The sequence below is a fragment of the Falco cherrug genome, chromosome 2, assembly GCF_023634085.1.
Source record: "Falco cherrug isolate bFalChe1 chromosome 2, bFalChe1.pri, whole genome shotgun sequence".
Taxonomy (NCBI): Eukaryota; Metazoa; Chordata; class Aves; order Falconiformes; family Falconidae; genus Falco; species Falco cherrug.
In genome coordinates, this window is record NC_073698.1 from 101130628 (window position 1) to 101148514 (window position 17887).

Here is a 17887-nt window from a genome sequence, read left to right on the forward strand (position 1 = left end):
GTCCCTAACGCAGGAGGCTATAGGTCCCCTCCCTTGCCTTGCTCACAGACATGGCAAAAGGGGCTTGAACTGCCAAGGGCAGCTGGCTGATGGCAAGCAGGAGCCCAAACTGCAAATACAGCTGTGTGGCAGGAGAAATGCCGAGCAGACAGTGTAGTCGCAACTAGATCAGGTACCGCTAAGCACCACAGCAGTAGGAGCAAACCTGAAAAAAACAGACACCTGCTTGGCTTCTCAACCCTTCATATGCTTTTGGAGCTGCCATCAGATGAACTGCACTTTTCTGTGCCTCTGGATTAGGAAAGCCATGCAGACAGCAGGTTTGATTTCACAGATATAAACAAAACCAAATGGGCAGAATGGAAAGTTGCCTGGTCACAAATCAGGGCTCAAGGGACCAGAGATAGAAGGGGAGGTTGCCTGCTTTCATCACTTTAGCATGTCTTTATAGCAGCAGCCTGCTGCAGAGGTTGGAAAAGCAGGTGGATATGAAAGCCAAACTGAATGTGGAAAAGAGTCATAGAGTGCATCTTACTTTCCCTTGCCTCCTAACCATAGTCTTATGCACACACAGAAACACACTTAGGGAGCATAAAATACTACATGCAAGTGGGACTTTTACCTTTTCTTTATCATTGATGTGCCAACAAGCTGGCATATTTAACACTGCACTGCTCAATTTTTTTTTTTTGCATTCTCTTTCTGTTGTTGAAGATACATAAATAGCAAGAAAAGAAATAGAGGCAAGAAAGTTCAGATGAAAAGCAGGACTAGTATTTCAATATCTAGCTAATTACAACCTAAATTGATCTTTTACAGTATAGCGAATTAGTTCTTGTTGCAATATATGGAGTACTACTTTGTAACAAATAATCATAGTTTATACCTAATTTTTATTTTCCATGTTAAGGCACAAACAGAGATCAGGCTGAATATTTTATGCATACATTTGTAGCTATATGGATTTGTAAAAAGAATCCACTGTTATATGCCTGGGGTTTTTTTCTGGATTTTTGACTGGTTTCAGTTGCTCTGATTTTCCCAGATTTCTTCACTTGACATTTTCCAGGATTGTCTGCTGGCCATATCATACAAGGACTCTTGAATGAACAGTTCATCTGCTCTCCGTAGTTACTATGCTTAAATTTTTTTTTATAAAATGAGTTCTTTCTGAAGTATTTGTACATGGATAGCTCTAATAGGAGATTAGCTCTAACACCTGGAGAGCCATCGCTTTCCATTGCACTAGATTCCATCATAAGGCAATTGCTGGGTTTGCTTTTGCACAGGAAAACAATTTTTTACATAGCTTAAATCACCATTCTGTAGACCTGATTGTGCAATCATTTAAGCATGTGGATATCTCCAAAAGCCTGCCTATTCCCATATCACTCAGTAGAGCCACAAAAATGTATAAAGCTATATATGTGTACAGGTATTAGCAGGATTGAGGCATTTTATTGTTCCTTTCTACCTCTTAAATGGTCTTTTGCAGCTTTGATTATCCTCTGCAGAACTGTTTCAGGTTCAGAGTTACTTTATCTTTATCCTTTTGATTTGCTTTGTTCCTTGATCCTGTCACTCCACTCTCTTTCAAGCTTCAGAACAAAAGTACTTTTGGGAGCAAAGGCCCTGTGGCAGGGAGCACAGCTCCCATTTCTTCCTGGCAATTTGCCACCAAGCCAAGCCGAAGCAGAATATTCTTGCTTGTTCAGTGCAACAGCTTCAGTAATTGCATCAGTGCCCACCTAAGTCTCCCTAGTGAGACCAGTCCATTTCCTTAGCACAGGCAAACCTGTAGGCAATAGCTAGAGTTGAGCACAGAACTTTCTTTTTTTATTATTTATTTTTTAAATAAGTCACTTCAATGCAAAGCATTTTCCTCAGCAGGTACTTTTATCCTAAGTGGCTCTTGCTGGTTCACACACACCCTGTCCTTTCTCTAGCTGTGGAAAGTTGTTCCACTTGATTGCTCAGTTTGCCTCTTTGAGTCAGTGGTGGCAGGGGAATTATAAAGGCAATGAAGGCGCAGCCAAGTCCCAGGTACTGTGTGCCAGATTTAAGCTGATCTGAAGTCGTGCAGACTGGCTCTGACACTTTCTTTGCACAAGGGACAACGACTTTCGGAAAAAGTTGCTCATTTTTTTTGGCCAGCAGTGTGCGCCTGACTGAGGAAACCTGCTGAGGTGTGCTCGCTTTGCAAAGGCAACATGATCGGTGGTGCTTTGCAGATCGCTGGGCTGCTTGTTGGTGGCATTGGCATGATTGGGACATTCGCTGTCACGGGCATGCCTCAGTGGAGGGTGTCTGCCTTCATAGAGAACAACATCATCGTGTTTGAGACCATTTGGGAAGGCCTGTGGATGCACTGCATCAGGCAAGCCAACATCAGGATGCAGTGCAAAGTCTATGACTCTGTGCTGGCCCTCTCACGGGACCTGCAGGCATCCAGAGGGCTGATGTGTGCTGGGTCCGTGCTCTCATTCCTCGCTTTCACGATTGCCATTACTGGGATGAAGTGCACACGGTGCACGCAGAGCAGCTGGCAAGCCAAGGGCTATATTATTCTGATGGCTGGGATCCTCTTCATCCTCTCCGGTGTCGTTGAGCTCATCCCGGTCTGCTGGGTTGCCAACACCATCATCAGTGACTTCTACAACCCCATGGTCAACATTGCACAGAAAAGGGAGCTTGGAGAGGCCCTTTACCTGGGCTGGGTAGCTGCCTTCTGCCTCGTTGCTGCTGGAGCCATATTCTGTTGCTTTTGCTGCTGCTGTGAGGAAACCAGAAGCTACGGATACTCTGCAGCAACCCACTACCCCACTCACAGCCAGCATCTGCACAGCAAGACTGAAAGCTCATACTCCAGAAGTCAGTACGTCTAGATGCCTCCTACCTTTTTCTACTTTTGAAGCATGGATGGATTTCAGCTTCTGCACAAAAGGGCAGCTAGAAAGATGCTTTTCCCTTCTGCTCTGCAACTGCTGCTGCTGGGGCCGTGTTTTGGAGCTGCAGTTACCCGCAGTGAGCTCTGCTGTGGTGGTTAATGCTGCAGCATGGACAATTTTAATGCATAGCGAGGTGAATGTTTAATATTATTTTAATAGTAACTTCTAATACCTTTTGGGTTGTGTGACGCTGCTTTGGTTGCATTTTACGTGTAAAACAGTAACAAAGGGCTTAGAGTTCCACTGTGATATGAAATTCTGGTCTATTGCAAAGAAGAGGGGAGTTAAGCACCTGGGTGGTTTTATTTCCTGCCTGGGAAAGAGGGGATAACAGTGAATAAGGACAAGATAATAATGTTTAAAAGAAAAGCATTCACTAAGGGATTGATTTACTGTAGGTTTAATGAAAGGTTCCACGAAGAAGTTACTCAGCAGGGGAAGGTAAGCTGGAATATATGAAAAATATCACACATTTCAGAGAATAAACTTAGCTTAATGTTCGTCCTCAATATTATCTTTCTGGTGAAAGTGAATTTTTCTTTTGTAATCCATATAGGTCAAACTTATTCACATCCCTCTTTTTAGAAGCAGCAGTATTCCTTTGCAAACTCCTTGTGGCTTACTACATTTTGCAATATTGCACAGATCACAAACACCGTGTTGGCTACTTATCACAGGACTCTGTGATATATATATATTTTTAAGAAGTGTCTTTTGTGCAGTCAGGCCAGTATTTTTGCTGATACCCACTCACACCAGCATAGTTTATAGACATAAAAACCATAAACAGTGATAGTAATTTCTCACAGTTCACATTAAAACAAGCTAAACAATATTTTTACTAGTAAGATCATGCACCTGTGATAAGAAACAATGTAAAGAAACAAAGTCTACCAAAAAATAAATAGTTCCATACAAATTAATTTAATAAATGACCCAATTTAATCAATAGTAGTAATATTTTAATAGAATTTTGTAACCAATGAATAAGGTGCAACTCCAGACCCACAAAAATCAATGGAATTTTGCCTTGTCTTAACTGGGAACACAATTCAATTTGTCGTGTTTAATGGAGAATAACATTCTTGTTCTAGAGTTTGATTGACTGTTTTAAATATTTTATAGAAAATTTATTATGTGATCTGTACTAAATTCCTTAGAATATTATCAGAAACTTCAGAAGCAAATTCTTCATAGGATGCAACTCTGAACAAGCTAGAAGAAATCAAAATCTGCTCTAGAACTCGCTTCACAGTGTTTGTAAGATACATAGATACATGTGCTTGACTATGTAATTTTATTTTTCCTCCTTTTTAAAAGCAAATTATTTCTACATATGTATATGTGTAATATGCATGACCATCCCATAATATAGTAGTGTGTGGCTTTATTTCCTTTGTATTCTTTCATTAATGTTTACACACCAGCCCTGTGTCTTTTTGGGGGGAAGAGAGTAGAGGAGAAAATCTGTTGTTAGAGGGACTTTTTGAATATCCTACACAGAACACATTGCTAGAACACCAGGGTTTATAATGATGTCTATAATAAAATCTACTCCCTAGTTCATCCCTCTGAAAGGTAGGTACAAGATCTTACTCAGAAAACTACATGTGTATGTAGCGGTGCACTGCAGTTGTCTCTGCTGTCAAAACACGGAGTGACTCATACCGTATTCATCTACAGGACTGAGGCAAGCCTCATTGAAAAGTGAGGTAAGCATGACATCTCTGTAAAAGCCCTGTGTACATTGAACACTACTCCAGCGTCTGCTAGTAGTATCTGTTCCTGGTGAAGCACACACTGATCTAGTTGTACAAACAAAAGAAGAGACAAGAAGACTATAAAAATACTTGTAAAACTATCCACAGGGCTAACAGGAACACAAGTCCAATGGACTGTGAGTGGGACCCTGAAGTTTTTGAAAATCTCCTTTAGAGATCCTATATATGCTGCAAACGGTTTACTTTATTGTAACATACACATATTATTCCCCTTTAAGTACCTCCCATGCACATCCAGACATTTCCTTTAAATTGTATCTCACCCACACCTTCAAAAGAACTGAAGTGAAAGTTTCCATTTCAAACAGAGCTGCCCTCCCTCAGGTTTGTGCTTGAAATAAACCCTGAGCAGTCTGAGCAGAGGGTCCCATCTATGGGCATATATCCAAGCAGAAAACAACCGCCTGAAACAATAAACCTTCAAATGTTGTATCTAGTAATTTACAACTCATTTTTGTGCTTACAGACAAGGTGAATTACTTGGGAAATAAGCAGTATTGCCTCCATAAATGAAATCAAGGGTATCTAGCTTGTTCCCCTTTGGGGTGTTGCTGCGCTTTGGGCACTTGCATGCATTCCTGTGATGTGAAATGGATGTGGAGCCTTTCCAGGTCCACCTGGTGCCCTCTGCGAGGTGTTACTGAATGCACAGCTTGCAGGTCAGAGGAAAGTAATGCTTGTTTAACTCAGATGAGTGAAGGTTCAAGATTTCAACCACTGCTCCATGATTGAGCAACTGGGCTTCCATTTATAATGAGCCTTTTCTGAAACTCTCCCCTGCTACTGCAACCATTGTGGAGGTCTAGAGGGTAGGTCTGCTACCTGCATTACTGGGCACTGCTTTCGGTAGAGCTAGGCAGTGAGGTGGTAAACACATGGACGGCAGCACTGCAGCAGTTTCAGGAGCTGTTTTGTGCAGGCAAGGCAGAGTTGTAACAGAGACTGAGCGTGTGTGAGCTCCTGTTTCGCAGAAGAGCTCCTGTTTTTTATGAGACTGAATCATCGGGGACACATGAGGTTATCACACATCTGCAAATCTAGTAAGGTCAGCTGTATATAATGGATTTGTCTGTCTCTTTAAGGTGCAGTCCTGAATAGGTATTCTACTCCATGGTTTTGAATATACATGGTGCCTATATGTGAGAGTTCATTTGTAGACTGTTTGCTTTCTGTTCAACTCTCTAACAGGACTAGTAAAGAATGATAGAAAATGGATCAAGGCAAGGAGAGGCCATACCTCGGGCCTCGCAGCCAGGAAAGCTCATTACGGAGGTATAAAAATGACCTTACTGTGTCAGCCTTGAGATGTATGGATATCTGCTGCTGCCACTGTCGGGGGCAGGTGCCTACAAAGCAGCAGGAGGCGAGGGCTGGTGAACAGTTGTGCTTGGAGGTACTGTTCCTGCTTCCAGCCTCCTGTGCTCAGGGTATCTTTGGGCTTAATGGAACTGCAGGCTTGCCTGGAATTTAAGCCCTTCACCAAGGGTCATAGTCTGACCCTACAGAGCAGATACAGTGGGCTTTCTGAGCATGAGTCATGGTGCACAGCTCTCCTTGCCTGCTGAGCTGGAGGAAAGGCAGCGCTGGGTAACTCCAGCCCTGTGAAGGTCTTGGCCAGTACCTGCAGTCCTGATGCAGGTATGTCTACTATCCCAGTCTTGCCTTGCAGTGCAGGGTTGAGCCTGTGAATTAAGCCTCTCAACCAATGCCCACCTTCAGTCTGCAATTTGGATGCTTCTAGACCATGGACTTTGCCTGTGACTCTACCAAGGATCAACCCCGAGGCAGCAAAGCAAGCTGACCCCTTGTTAACCATGCTGCCCTCCCACTCCTCCCACTGCCCTGTGGAACTGGTGGCTGTAATACTTTGCTCAAAGTCTCAGCAAGGAACTGACACCTAAGGGATGTAGGCCATTGACAGTCCTAGATATGTGTTGCCTGAGAACTTAGAAGGATGATGCCAGCTCATTTGCCTGGGTGCCATCAAGAGTCCCACCAGAACCATCAGTTCCTTTCACTAGTGGGAGGTGGTCCATGTAGGGATAAAGAGGACAAATAGGAGCAGAAGACAGTGTGACTGGAGTTCATTCTAGAAAAGGTAATATCCATGTAACTAGTCCATTGCTCTTCTCAATGAATAAATATGCCAAAATGATTTCTGAGAGACATTTGTGCAATAAAACCTTCTAGAGGTGGATACTCTGCCGTGTTCTTAGCCATCTCTCCCAGTACTTAATTATAATTTTCACAGAAAGGTCTCCATGAAGCTAAAACTTAATCTCCTCACTGCAGGCTGAGGCTGCTCCATTTTTTCTTGTCCCAGCAGCAGCAGGTGTAGAAAACGGACTACTGCTTTCCTTTAAAGCAGACAGCCTTTTCCGTATTTCAGGACCATTACCAATCCGACCTCTTGCACCTGTCTTGCTTAGCTTAATCATCTCTAACTCTTTCCTCAGTGGTATGCTCATTAAATTTCCCCCCATACTTGTTTACTTTCTCTGGTTGTTTTTGGCTGCTCCGCCTCTTTCTTTAAATTTGATGCCCAAAACTGGACAAAGAATCCCAGAGAAAACCTCACCACTGCTCAGCACACTGAATATACTTATTGCACATTATCATAGCGTGGGGTAGATGATTCACAGAACCAAGCAAATACCTTCCTTGAATATGTTGAATGCATTGCAATTCTGTTATTCCAGGCCTCCAGATCACCATCTTTCCTGCACTGTGGGACTTAACCGTTGGCAGTACATTGGCCAGCTGGGTGTATAGCGCAGGATATCAATGTCTGGAAATAGGAACATGATAGTTCTCCTTCCAATATATCCTTTTGTCTTTTACTCATTCATAGATTATGCATCCGCATTACATTATTTTTACTCTTCTCCATCCCTTCAGCGTCTCTGTTAATTGCCCACTGCTGTGTCAGATGCTTTCTTAAGGTCCGACTGGATTTTCTCAACTTTTATTTTCTGGAAAATGTTACTGAACAAAACCTGAATCTAAAATTGCTAAGTCCACACTACATTTTATTTAACTTTCCATTTACTTCTAGGTATTTATTATTTTCTTCAGAATGGATTTAAAATCCTCTTATACTGTTAGATTCTGACTAATGAGTTTCTAGTGCACAGGGTTTTCCACCTCCCCACTCATTCCCTTAGTTCCGCTGTTCTCCAGACACACAGTACCACTCCCAATGTGACACATATGCTAACAGTCCTTGCTACCAGATTTGGAACTGCACATGCTGAACTTCCTTCAGTAGAAATTACTCTTTCTTCAGTTTGTGCTCATAAAGTTTTGGATTACTTTTTTTTAATCTATCTTGGGTACAGTATTGTAATTCTGTCACAGTCTCCTATATCCTTGGTATTACTTAAATTCAAAGAAGAGGTGTGCTAACTACCTTTCTTAGAGCCCAGCATGCCTCTTCCTTTGCTGTTCTACATTACTTGTATCCCTGTAGCACCTTGTTTATTCTATTTTTTGGAAAGCCTAATTTTGATTGACTCTTTTTGGGTCTCATTTCTCCCTACATTTTCTGACTTTTTGATAGATTTTCTTTGGTGGTTGGTTACCTTTTCTGTTCTTCTACCAAATACCTTCTCTGTGGGGTTATTCATCCACTTGAGTATCAACCTTCTACAAGTCTCTCCTTTCCTTCCCCAAGGTACTCACATTCCAGACACTTCCTAAGGAATTTTTAAGCCTCATCCACATTCATGTCCCTAAGCTGCTCAGTCTAATTAATAGAGGAGAATGTGATCAGGATCAGAGGAGCTCTCCCTCAGTGCTCCAGGCACTTTCACCTCATTGGCAATGGTCTTCTGCAGAGATACAGATCCTCGCACCTTAATGATCCTTCACATACCATTCTCTGCCTCACAATGTGAGCAGTGTTCCATCCCAACATAAAAGCATCAGATCTGCTGAGGACTTTCCCTCCTCCATTTTATAGTTGTTGTAAAGTCAGTTTGTATGTACCAGACTGTTCTCTATCTTTTTTCCTTCCCTTTTCCCCAACTGCCAGCCCCTTAACTGCCATCACATGGTTGGCAGAAATAGTTATTAGACATTCTTCCTTCTTCTGAAGTATTGCACTCTGTGCTAAACTACACATTTCAGATCTGGATTGAAAGCAGCTACTGCTTGATCATGGAGAAAGAACTTTATATTTTGGTTGGCTACATAGTATGCTGCAATCAGGAACAGCACTGGATTGTCCGTGCAGGGAAGCAGTGTGCTGACATTGGTGAATCATTTGTGCCCTTGCAGGCTGTGGGTTGTCACTGTGCAGAGACACATCAGCCCCAGGAAGATGCATCAATGTGCAAAATTATAGTGACAGTGGTGCATCCTTGGAGCTGCTACGATTCATGATGCTGCAGAGGGTGTTCTGAGAGCAAGTGACGAAAATTAATTGCTTCCTGCAAAATACTCCTGCTTTGGTCTCTGTGCCAGCGCAAATCCAAAGTGATTTATGACTTCCAGGAAGAGGTTCTTTTGTGTGAGTGCAGGAACAGCTGGTTGACTGGGCAGAGCTTCCCTTCTCCTCTCCATCCTTTCCTCTCCCTCTGTTTGAAGGGGAACTGAGGTAACTGGAGATTAGCTCTGCCAGCTACACAGGCCCAATGGGCAGGGGCTATGCTGCTCCTTCCTAGGGGATGCCCAGCTTACCAGCTGGGAAAAGTCAGCCAGGGTGTCCCAGGGAAGACATGAATCCCAATCATAAGGAGGTAGAAGTAAAGGAATATCCTGGACAGACACAAAGAGGTTTGATAAAGGACTCTGGATTTGGGTAAAGAGAGAATGGGGAGAGTGTGGGGGTAGAGGGTGACCCCGCTGTGTGCTGAGATGATGGGTTTGGAGGTGTCATTGGGTGCACAAGGCTGAGGGTGGTGGTGGAGCTGATGCTGCTAGGGTTTACTTTGTAGGTGGACATTAACCATGTAGTTAGTTACATTCAGGAAGTGGGGTTTGGGGGAGGACAACAAGTGAGGGGGACAGGGCTGAACAGGGAGGAATCCAAATTATGAGATGGGAAAAAAACTTGTTCTTCAAAGTCTGAGACTGACTTGCTTAGTTACCCACACTGCTTGGTTACAGGAAAGCTAGTTCAAGGGTGCATTATTATGTTGTGCTTCAAAAGCAATCTTTCTTGGGATTCTGAGCCTAAGACGTTGTTTCTGACAGTATCAGGTTGTCTAATGAAAGCTATTACCTCCTTCTATAAGCTTGCCTCTCATCTATCTCTAAGTGATCACTGCCACAATATACCTTCTCCTCCTCTTTTATTCTATCACAGTAAATCATGTAAATAAAGGAGTTCCCCTGTGCTTCACACAGTAATAGCCTAACTGTATATCCTGCTTCTAACCCTTATGAAAACAATCAATACTGCCTTGGGAATTTGCCACTGCCGTTTTTCCAATAGCTTAATGTGAACTGTGCAATCAAATGCCCCCCAAATATGCTTTGAGGTCCTGTCATTGAACATCAAAGTAAGATAGCATATTTTCTGGCAGGTTCTATTTCTATCAAGATGGCTGCTCCCTCTACGCAAGTACTGAGGTGACAAATACCTTGTAAAAGCCTGAAGCAGTTTAGATGGATTAAATACTCAAAGGAGTATTTAATATTTTATTACTGTAGGGTTTTATTTTTATTACACTGAACTCTAGTTCATTCACAGTGTCCAGGAGACAGGCTTCCTCAGACACGGAATATCATTAAAAGTTTGGCAGTTTTGACAGGCTGTGAATTTCAGGCATGCTGAGGAAGATGACAGAAAATAAATATTAGCTCTTTTCAATTCAACTGTCAGTCATGGGTTGCCTCAAAGCTGGAGTTAGAGGTCAGTGCCCCAGTACAGCGCCTGTTACGTGTCTGGGGGAAATCCCTCTCTAAGCTACACTGAGCAGATGTTCCTCTCACTTCAAACTGTGCCACGCTTGAAGAGAGGGGGAAGGAGATGTGCCTTCATCTTTTAACATATGTGCAGCAGCAATATTAAAGTCAACACATATAAAAAGGCCTCTCTTGGCTTCAGTCCATTTTCTCCTGAATTAAAACAGAATCAAAGTAAACTTTCACTTCACCAATAGGCCCAAAATACTGTAGTCAATGAAAATACCATAGAAAGTAATGGAACTGTAAACTCAACTATGACTTCATTGACCAGCCCTTGCAAACAGCTGCAAACAAAGTGATTAACCTGGCAGACAATGAATGGACTACTGGAAGCCACAAGTAGGGAAGAACTGATGCCATTCACATGTGTTTCCAAAACAAATAATCTGCAGACAATCCTAACCCTATTTGTTGTATGCTTAAAACAGATTTTACTTGTAGAGGATGATCTTGGTCTGCATGGCTTCACCCAGCACCTCTGCCCAAGGGGACAGGATGGAGAGTGACTGCAGCGCCCCAGCCTGCGGGACTCCCCATTGCCAAGCTCTGCAGGTGGTTAGGCAGCTTTGCAGCCTTACTGGGTAACTGCAGCCTCTGGGACGTTAAGAGACTTAACTGTAACTCTTAGTAATCACTAATCTAAAGTGTGCTTTTATTAAATCTGCATATTTACCTCTTCCAAAAATGTTACTGAGCCTTAAATGTAGCTCCTTAGCCTGTAGCATAACCAACCAATCTATGCATGACAAGAACTCATAATGAACTGAGTACATTACAGTTGTACATTTTTGTGAGATTAAAGTCTATTTGTCTATATATAGATGCATGTGTATGTATATGGGCTCTAAAATTCAGTGTACATAGAAGATGCACAAAGAGGAATGAAACCTGCTTTCTGGGAGGCAATTAAGCATTTACATTGTTGATGCCTGTAATTAATTAAGCACTGGGGATCTTTGACAGGTCCTGTTAATCTTGTGGACTGGAGATGCTCTACTTCCTCCTTTTCAAGAGGCATCAGCATTTTAAAAGCTAGGAAGGGAACAGAAGGTATTGTGCAAGGAAAGCATTCAAATGAACACCCTGATTTGAAGGGAGGAGAAAATGTAAATCTGAACAGAAATCCAGCGAAAGGTCAGGTGTAAAGGCTGCATGCTTGCTCAGTTGCCTGTTTTCCTCTTTGAAGGCAAATTTTGGGCTGGATATGCTTGCCTGAGAACTGGTATTACCTTGGGGCAGGTAAGCATTCAAATAGCTTAACAGAAGAATGATATACAGAATGGGGAGACTTTTAAAGTCTAGTCGGGGGTAAATGGAGTTTTCCTTTGATTTCTTCTCACCTGACACTAAAGCCACTATATCTGTCATGCCTGCTATGTAAGCATATATTTAATTTCTAGTATAAGAGCTGTCTGCTGTTCAGGGTGATTTTGAAGTAACTCAGTCAAATAAGCATTTCTCTGAGAGGTGAGGTGGTCCTTCAAACGGGGGTACAGTTCTCTAGGGTATACAAGGGTGCAAGAGCTCCCTCCAGGGTGATTCAAACACAAGATTTTTCTGAAAAACATAGTTCTTTGAGCGATTAGCAAAGTCAGGGACTCATTGGCATTTAAGAGGCTGACAAGATTTTCCAGCCCTCACGAGTTTCCAAGATATTGGTAGTGTTCTTGATTATTCCCCACCCCCCCCCAACCTGTCTCCTGTAGCTCATTTTCATTTCTGAAACTGATCTTCAAATGTCAAAACTGCCATATATTGGTTTTCCTTTCCTGCTTCCTTCCCCTCAGGTTTCAATAACAAGAACCATCCTGCCGCCGTACAGTACGTGCAGCAGCGTACCCTGGGTGCTCCTCTCTTAACGCCTGTGCCGACACTGGATGTCACTTACCGTAGCTACTACTTCCAATCAAAGATCAAAAACCCACTCAACCATTCAGCACTGTCTGGATGTGTTGCTACACAAACCAGCATATAATGCATTTTAATAGTATTTCTGTGAGCAGTTCATCTTCTAAACAAACCATGCCCCGACTGCCACAGAGTGTAATTTTATGCATGACCTCTGTGGCTGACCTTCGTACAGTCACCTAAGGAAAAACTGTTTCAGAACAATCGTGCTAGATAAGGCAGTTGGATAAACAGATTCAGGGCATTAGGTATGGTCTGTTCTCCAGCTGTGTGTACCTTCAAGAGTTGGCTGCCTGAAAATGTTGCACAAAGAGTTTTTCTGTTGAAAATTTAAATGCTAGTTTTGAGAGGGCTTTTCCATAACAAGTTGATGTATTTTTTGAAGTTAAAATAAATCAAAAAGCAGTTTTGAGAATTCAGACATAAAAAAAAGTCCTGTAAGATGGAGACTGTACTCAAGTAGCACAGGTCTTGTGTGCAGACTTCTAAGGGAGCAGTCTTCTGCCAGAGAAAGGAGTTTCTTTTAGACAAGTAATCATCTATGACTTCTGATTTCATCTCTACTACTTCCTTCTTTGTGGCATCAAGCAAAGTGCCTTAACTTTTCGGTATCACAGGATTCTTTTTTTTTTTTTGTCTGCAGAAGAGTGATGCAATATTTGTATCTCTACAAGAACAAATCTGATAATGTATTTAGTTTCTAAAGGTTACATTTCACATCTTGCCTGAAGATATTTTTTCTCTCCAGATTCCTGCTAGCAGACTTGAAGGCAAAAATGAATTGCCCAGATCCCCTGGGAGTATTTTCCAGATGGACATGTACCATTATACTTTATAACTTGCATTATCTGGCATTCCTTTCTTACAGTTAGTAACCATAGGAAGGAGGGCATTTTGGGTTGTGGGTGGTTTAGATGGGCAATTCACTTTTCAAGGGTTTTAGCTTTTGCTTTGAATATGTTATGTAGGTACCTAAGGCTGTAACTAAATTAGTACCATCAAAGGCAATGTCTGATATTTCCAAACACACAAAGCCCACAACACTACAACCCACAGGTAATCAAAGAATATGTCTTTCTTCAATGGCACTTCTAGGGGCCTTCATTTTCTTTAGTGGGCCAATGCTTTTTTTTTTTTTTTTTACTACCCCGTTGGCTCAAAGATCTGGAGTAACCAGAAACACATTGATTTCAACAACACCAGTGAGTTGTCATCATATACTATTGTGTCAAAAATAAACGTACAAAGTAAAAAATGAATAATGCGGCAGTTATTCTTAACTTGCCCAAGGCAAATAAGTCTTTGGCGTGCTTTTTTGTCCAGGCTTGTAGCTATCTGTGCAGGCTGAGATACAGGCTTGTTATGGGAGGGATCTCTGACTTCTTTCAAGGCACATTGTACGCTAAAAGACGAGCTCATCCTTTTTATATCAGAAAATTGCCCCCAACCCCTCCTAATGTTATCTGGAGAAGATTATTATTATGGAACATAATGACAACACTATCCTCCTAGTCAGGAGAGAGTCTCATAGAGGTTTATTTCCTAACAGCAATCTTACTTGTGGATTCAAAAGCAGAAGCTGTGAAACTCTGCCAGCTATTTTCTTTGTCATCCTTGTGAATTATAGAGCCAGTAAAGTAAAGCTTTGATGTTGATTGGAATACTTGACTTTCCTGTACCTGTCTAATATCATGATTATACTTTTGTATTTGATCAAAATGAGGAATCTACATTAAAGAGCTGTGCCAAGTACCTCCCAGCTTGATTTTGGAAAAAGAAAAATCAGATGTTTTCCCAGGGCTGTAGCGCTTAGAAAGTAAGTCCCACTCCAAATCCAGGTTTAGCTTTTGTCAAAAACAACTATAATGACCTTTTTTTACATAATATTTTAACAGATGGAAGTTCAGACTTTCTGTATGAAATTTCAACATAGCTGCAATCTTGCAGTTAAGAAATTATTAGCCCTGCAATCAGGTTCCTGTAATTGAATGCCTGACACTTAATTATAGCATCACTACAGACACACTATGAGAAGTAGTAAAATCAACTATGACACACCCCTCCTAGTCCCCCATTGGGTAGAAACTTGTCAGGCTTGATGGGCAGGCACTGTAGTCAGAGCAGGTTTCAAAGCAAATAAATAGCAGGTCCTTCTAGCCGGTCAGAAATGGATTTCCACCTGTCTGAACCTTAAACTGCAGGAAGCTGCTTTAAAAAAAACCCAACTCATCATATGAGGAAACTACTGGAGAAAATATTCCTTCTTATAGTTTATATTTCTTTTGTGAAAAAGTGGTTTGAGAAGACTTCCTAGGCCACCTTGCTTGAGCTGTCTTTTTTCAGAAGAAGCATGGCTTGCTGTGTGCTACAAATCACTGGTCTAATATTTGGAGGTGTCGGCATGGTTGGGACTTTGGCAGCCACAGTTATGCCACAGTGGAGAGTTTCTGCCTACATTGATGGCAACATCGTGGTGTTTGAGACCATCTGGGAAGGACTGTGGATGGACTGCATCAGTCAGCTGGGCATCAGGCTGCAGTGCAAATTCTATGACTCTGTCCTGGCTCTCCCCCCACCCTTGGAGGTGTTCAGAGCCCTCATGTGCATTGCAGTGGTCCTGTCAATCATTTCCTTTTTGATGGCCATTGTTGGTGTGAAGTACACTCACAGGACCAAGGAGGATCCCCGGGGCATCAGTATCTTCATACTGGCAGCTGGAGTTACCTTTCTCCTGACAGGTATCCTTGTTCTGATCCCCGTGTCCTGGACTGGAGGTAGCATCATTCGTGACTTCTATGATCCGGAAGTCCCTATGCCACTGAAGCGAGAACTAGGAGCTGCTCTCTATGTGGGCTGGGTGAGCACTGTACTTCTCATTGCTGCAGGAGCAATGTACTGTAGCTTCTGGTGCTGGGCTGGTACATCCTCAAAATCCAGGTATCCATCGCTTTCCCGACAGAGACTGCACAAACCTGACTTGGCAGGAGGGCCATCCCTAAGTGTGCATGCCTATGTGTAGTTGCTACATGTGATCTTTCTGCTTAGCATGTCAACATGTACTGATTGACTTCAATGTCAATTAAACTCTTAGTCTGTAATGGAGGAGCAATTTTGTTCATTTGCTATTTACTATTGACATACATATCTGCTCTCTAACACGCTTACAGGAAATGTGATTACATGGGCATTATATTTGAGCAGAGAAGAAAAATGTCACTGTTCTGTGGGAATGAAGAATGGCATGGGAACAGCAGCAGTCAGGAGTCTCAGAGAAGATGAACAGAATATGGTCGGGCTGGTAGGAAGGCAGCTAAACTGATGTTCTGCAAAGGGAGCAGTGCATTTTACTCTACAGTAAAGTCTCCATAAGGACTGCTCTAGGACAGTGGTGCGAAGCATGGAATTTCCAGCATGGCTGAAGAAGCTGATGAATGAACGGAGAAACCACCAGCAATCTAACCTCCAATACTGGCACACAAATGTTCTTGCTATCACATCAGAGGCCTCTGATTGAATATGGATTCCATTGATGTTTGTTAATCACTTTGCCATGAATGTATTAGTTTTTCATTGCTTGCTACCTCTTGCCTTTTATGGCTTCTCCTGTTCAATAGGTAGCACCTACTCTTCTACAAAATTCAGAACAGACCATCTGTCTTTGTGCACTTTAGAGCACTGTGCTAATGTAATGTAGAATTAAACAGGCCAGGCAATGTAAATGTGTAATCCCTACTTGCCCATTGGAGGATCAAGGCTTCCTGCCTACATCTTCCATCGCACCCACAAAAGCCAAGCCCTGATGTTGTTCTGACTGGTTTGGTTTGTGTTCTCAAGACTTATTTGGAAATGTAGACAGAGCAGCCTGTCTGTCTGTCCACTGTGCAGAATTCAACAGTATTTGCATACTTCCTTACACAGCTGAAAACTTGGAACCTGCTTTTGACAATGTCCATGTCACAACATTGATAAGTGACCAAAGAAGATCCAGTTCAAAACATGTTTCTGGCTCTTTACACAGTAGTAATGAGTAGTACCATTTCATGGATAATTTAATGACACAGATATTCAGTCTGATCCTTTTCTGTGACTGGGATTTGAAAAAAAATGGAGTGTAATGACTTTTCGAGTTGAGCGGAGCAATGCCTCTATATATTCTTTTGACTGTTCAGTTTGAAGCAGAACACGCAAAGCCGCATTTAATGAAACAAGCCTTTTATTAACTTGACTTCAGACAAACCTAAATGAAACAGTGCTGTTGAACACAGATATTCATTACATATATTAACTAATGTGCATTTACATTTAAGACAACCAGCTCAGATCTTTTAGTGGGAATTCTCTAGTCACCAGAAAACAGGCTTGATGTATCCCACTCATCAACTGAGCAGTCAAATCAACACTTATTAATTCCAGATGAGCCTTCAAGAGAACATTTGTAAGTAGGTTTTCTAGTACTAAAACTTTTTTTTTGTGTTGTCTTATAGCTGCTGATGTCTGTCACAGCAGCTGTCATTGGGTCAGACAGCGCATTTCAGTGGAGTCATTCTGTTGACTTTGGTAATAATTTATACTACCCTGAGGACCTCCACCTATTATTTTATTGTATTTATGTCCTAAAGTACATATTTTGTTTAATAAGGAACTATTTGGTGAGTAAGCCAGAACTGCACATTTTTGATTCATTTAGATATGCCATTTATGATGAGCAAAGCAGAGGATGAAGACATTAGCAATGCAAATTTGATACATATTTATGTGTAGGTAATGGATTTAAATGATGACATATTCAGTATAATGCAACTTTATGCAGGTATAAGTGCTTAAGAAGTAATTAAGAACGGTTCTTTATAACATTAATTAAAGGAACCTGAATGCCTTCAGTATCAGTGAGTTCATCTAGAAATCAGATTTGAACTGGGCGTGGCATTTACACTAGTAACTTTATTTTCCAAGAATTGAAAGATAAATCAGCTTTATTTCAACATTTAAATTAATTTCAAAGAAAACCTAAGCTTTTTACATCTAACATTAACACCTGATGACTGCATATTGCTCCATTTCTCTCTTTTACCAGTTGGTCAAAAGGTGAGATCAAACAAAATCCCTAAGCTCAGACAACCTTGTGCTTGCTTGTGGGTTTGGAAACTGACCTTAATTCCAAGCATACAGCTAGGCTGGGTTGCTGCTTGGATGTTTGGAGTTTTATTGACAGAAACAGCAATTTCTGGTGAAGTGATTTAGCAGTTTAGACTCACCCAAATATGTTTAAGGGTCCATGACGCTAAAATTTCTGAATTTGATGCAGAAACAAATTTCTTGTAAGGCACTAATCTGTAA

General features: G+C 41.8%; 2 protein-coding genes across 2 annotated transcripts; both read left to right on the top strand.

Annotated features, from left to right (window-relative positions):
- Nucleotides 1–2060: 2060 nt before the first annotated feature.
- LOC102051589 (claudin-8-like) lies at nucleotides 2061–2899 on the top strand. The gene has a single exon (XM_005438929.3). The coding sequence runs from the start codon at nucleotides 2211–2213 to the stop codon at nucleotides 2883–2885; it is 675 nt and encodes a 224-aa protein (XP_005438986.1). The 5' UTR covers nucleotides 2061–2210; the 3' UTR covers nucleotides 2886–2899.
- Nucleotides 2900–14900: 12001 nt separating this feature from the next.
- On the top strand, nucleotides 14901–15569 carry LOC102052944 (claudin-8-like). The gene has a single exon (XM_005438937.1). The coding sequence runs from the start codon at nucleotides 14901–14903 to the stop codon at nucleotides 15567–15569; it is 669 nt and encodes a 222-aa protein (XP_005438994.1).
- The last annotated feature ends 2318 nt before the right edge of the window (nucleotides 15570–17887 follow it).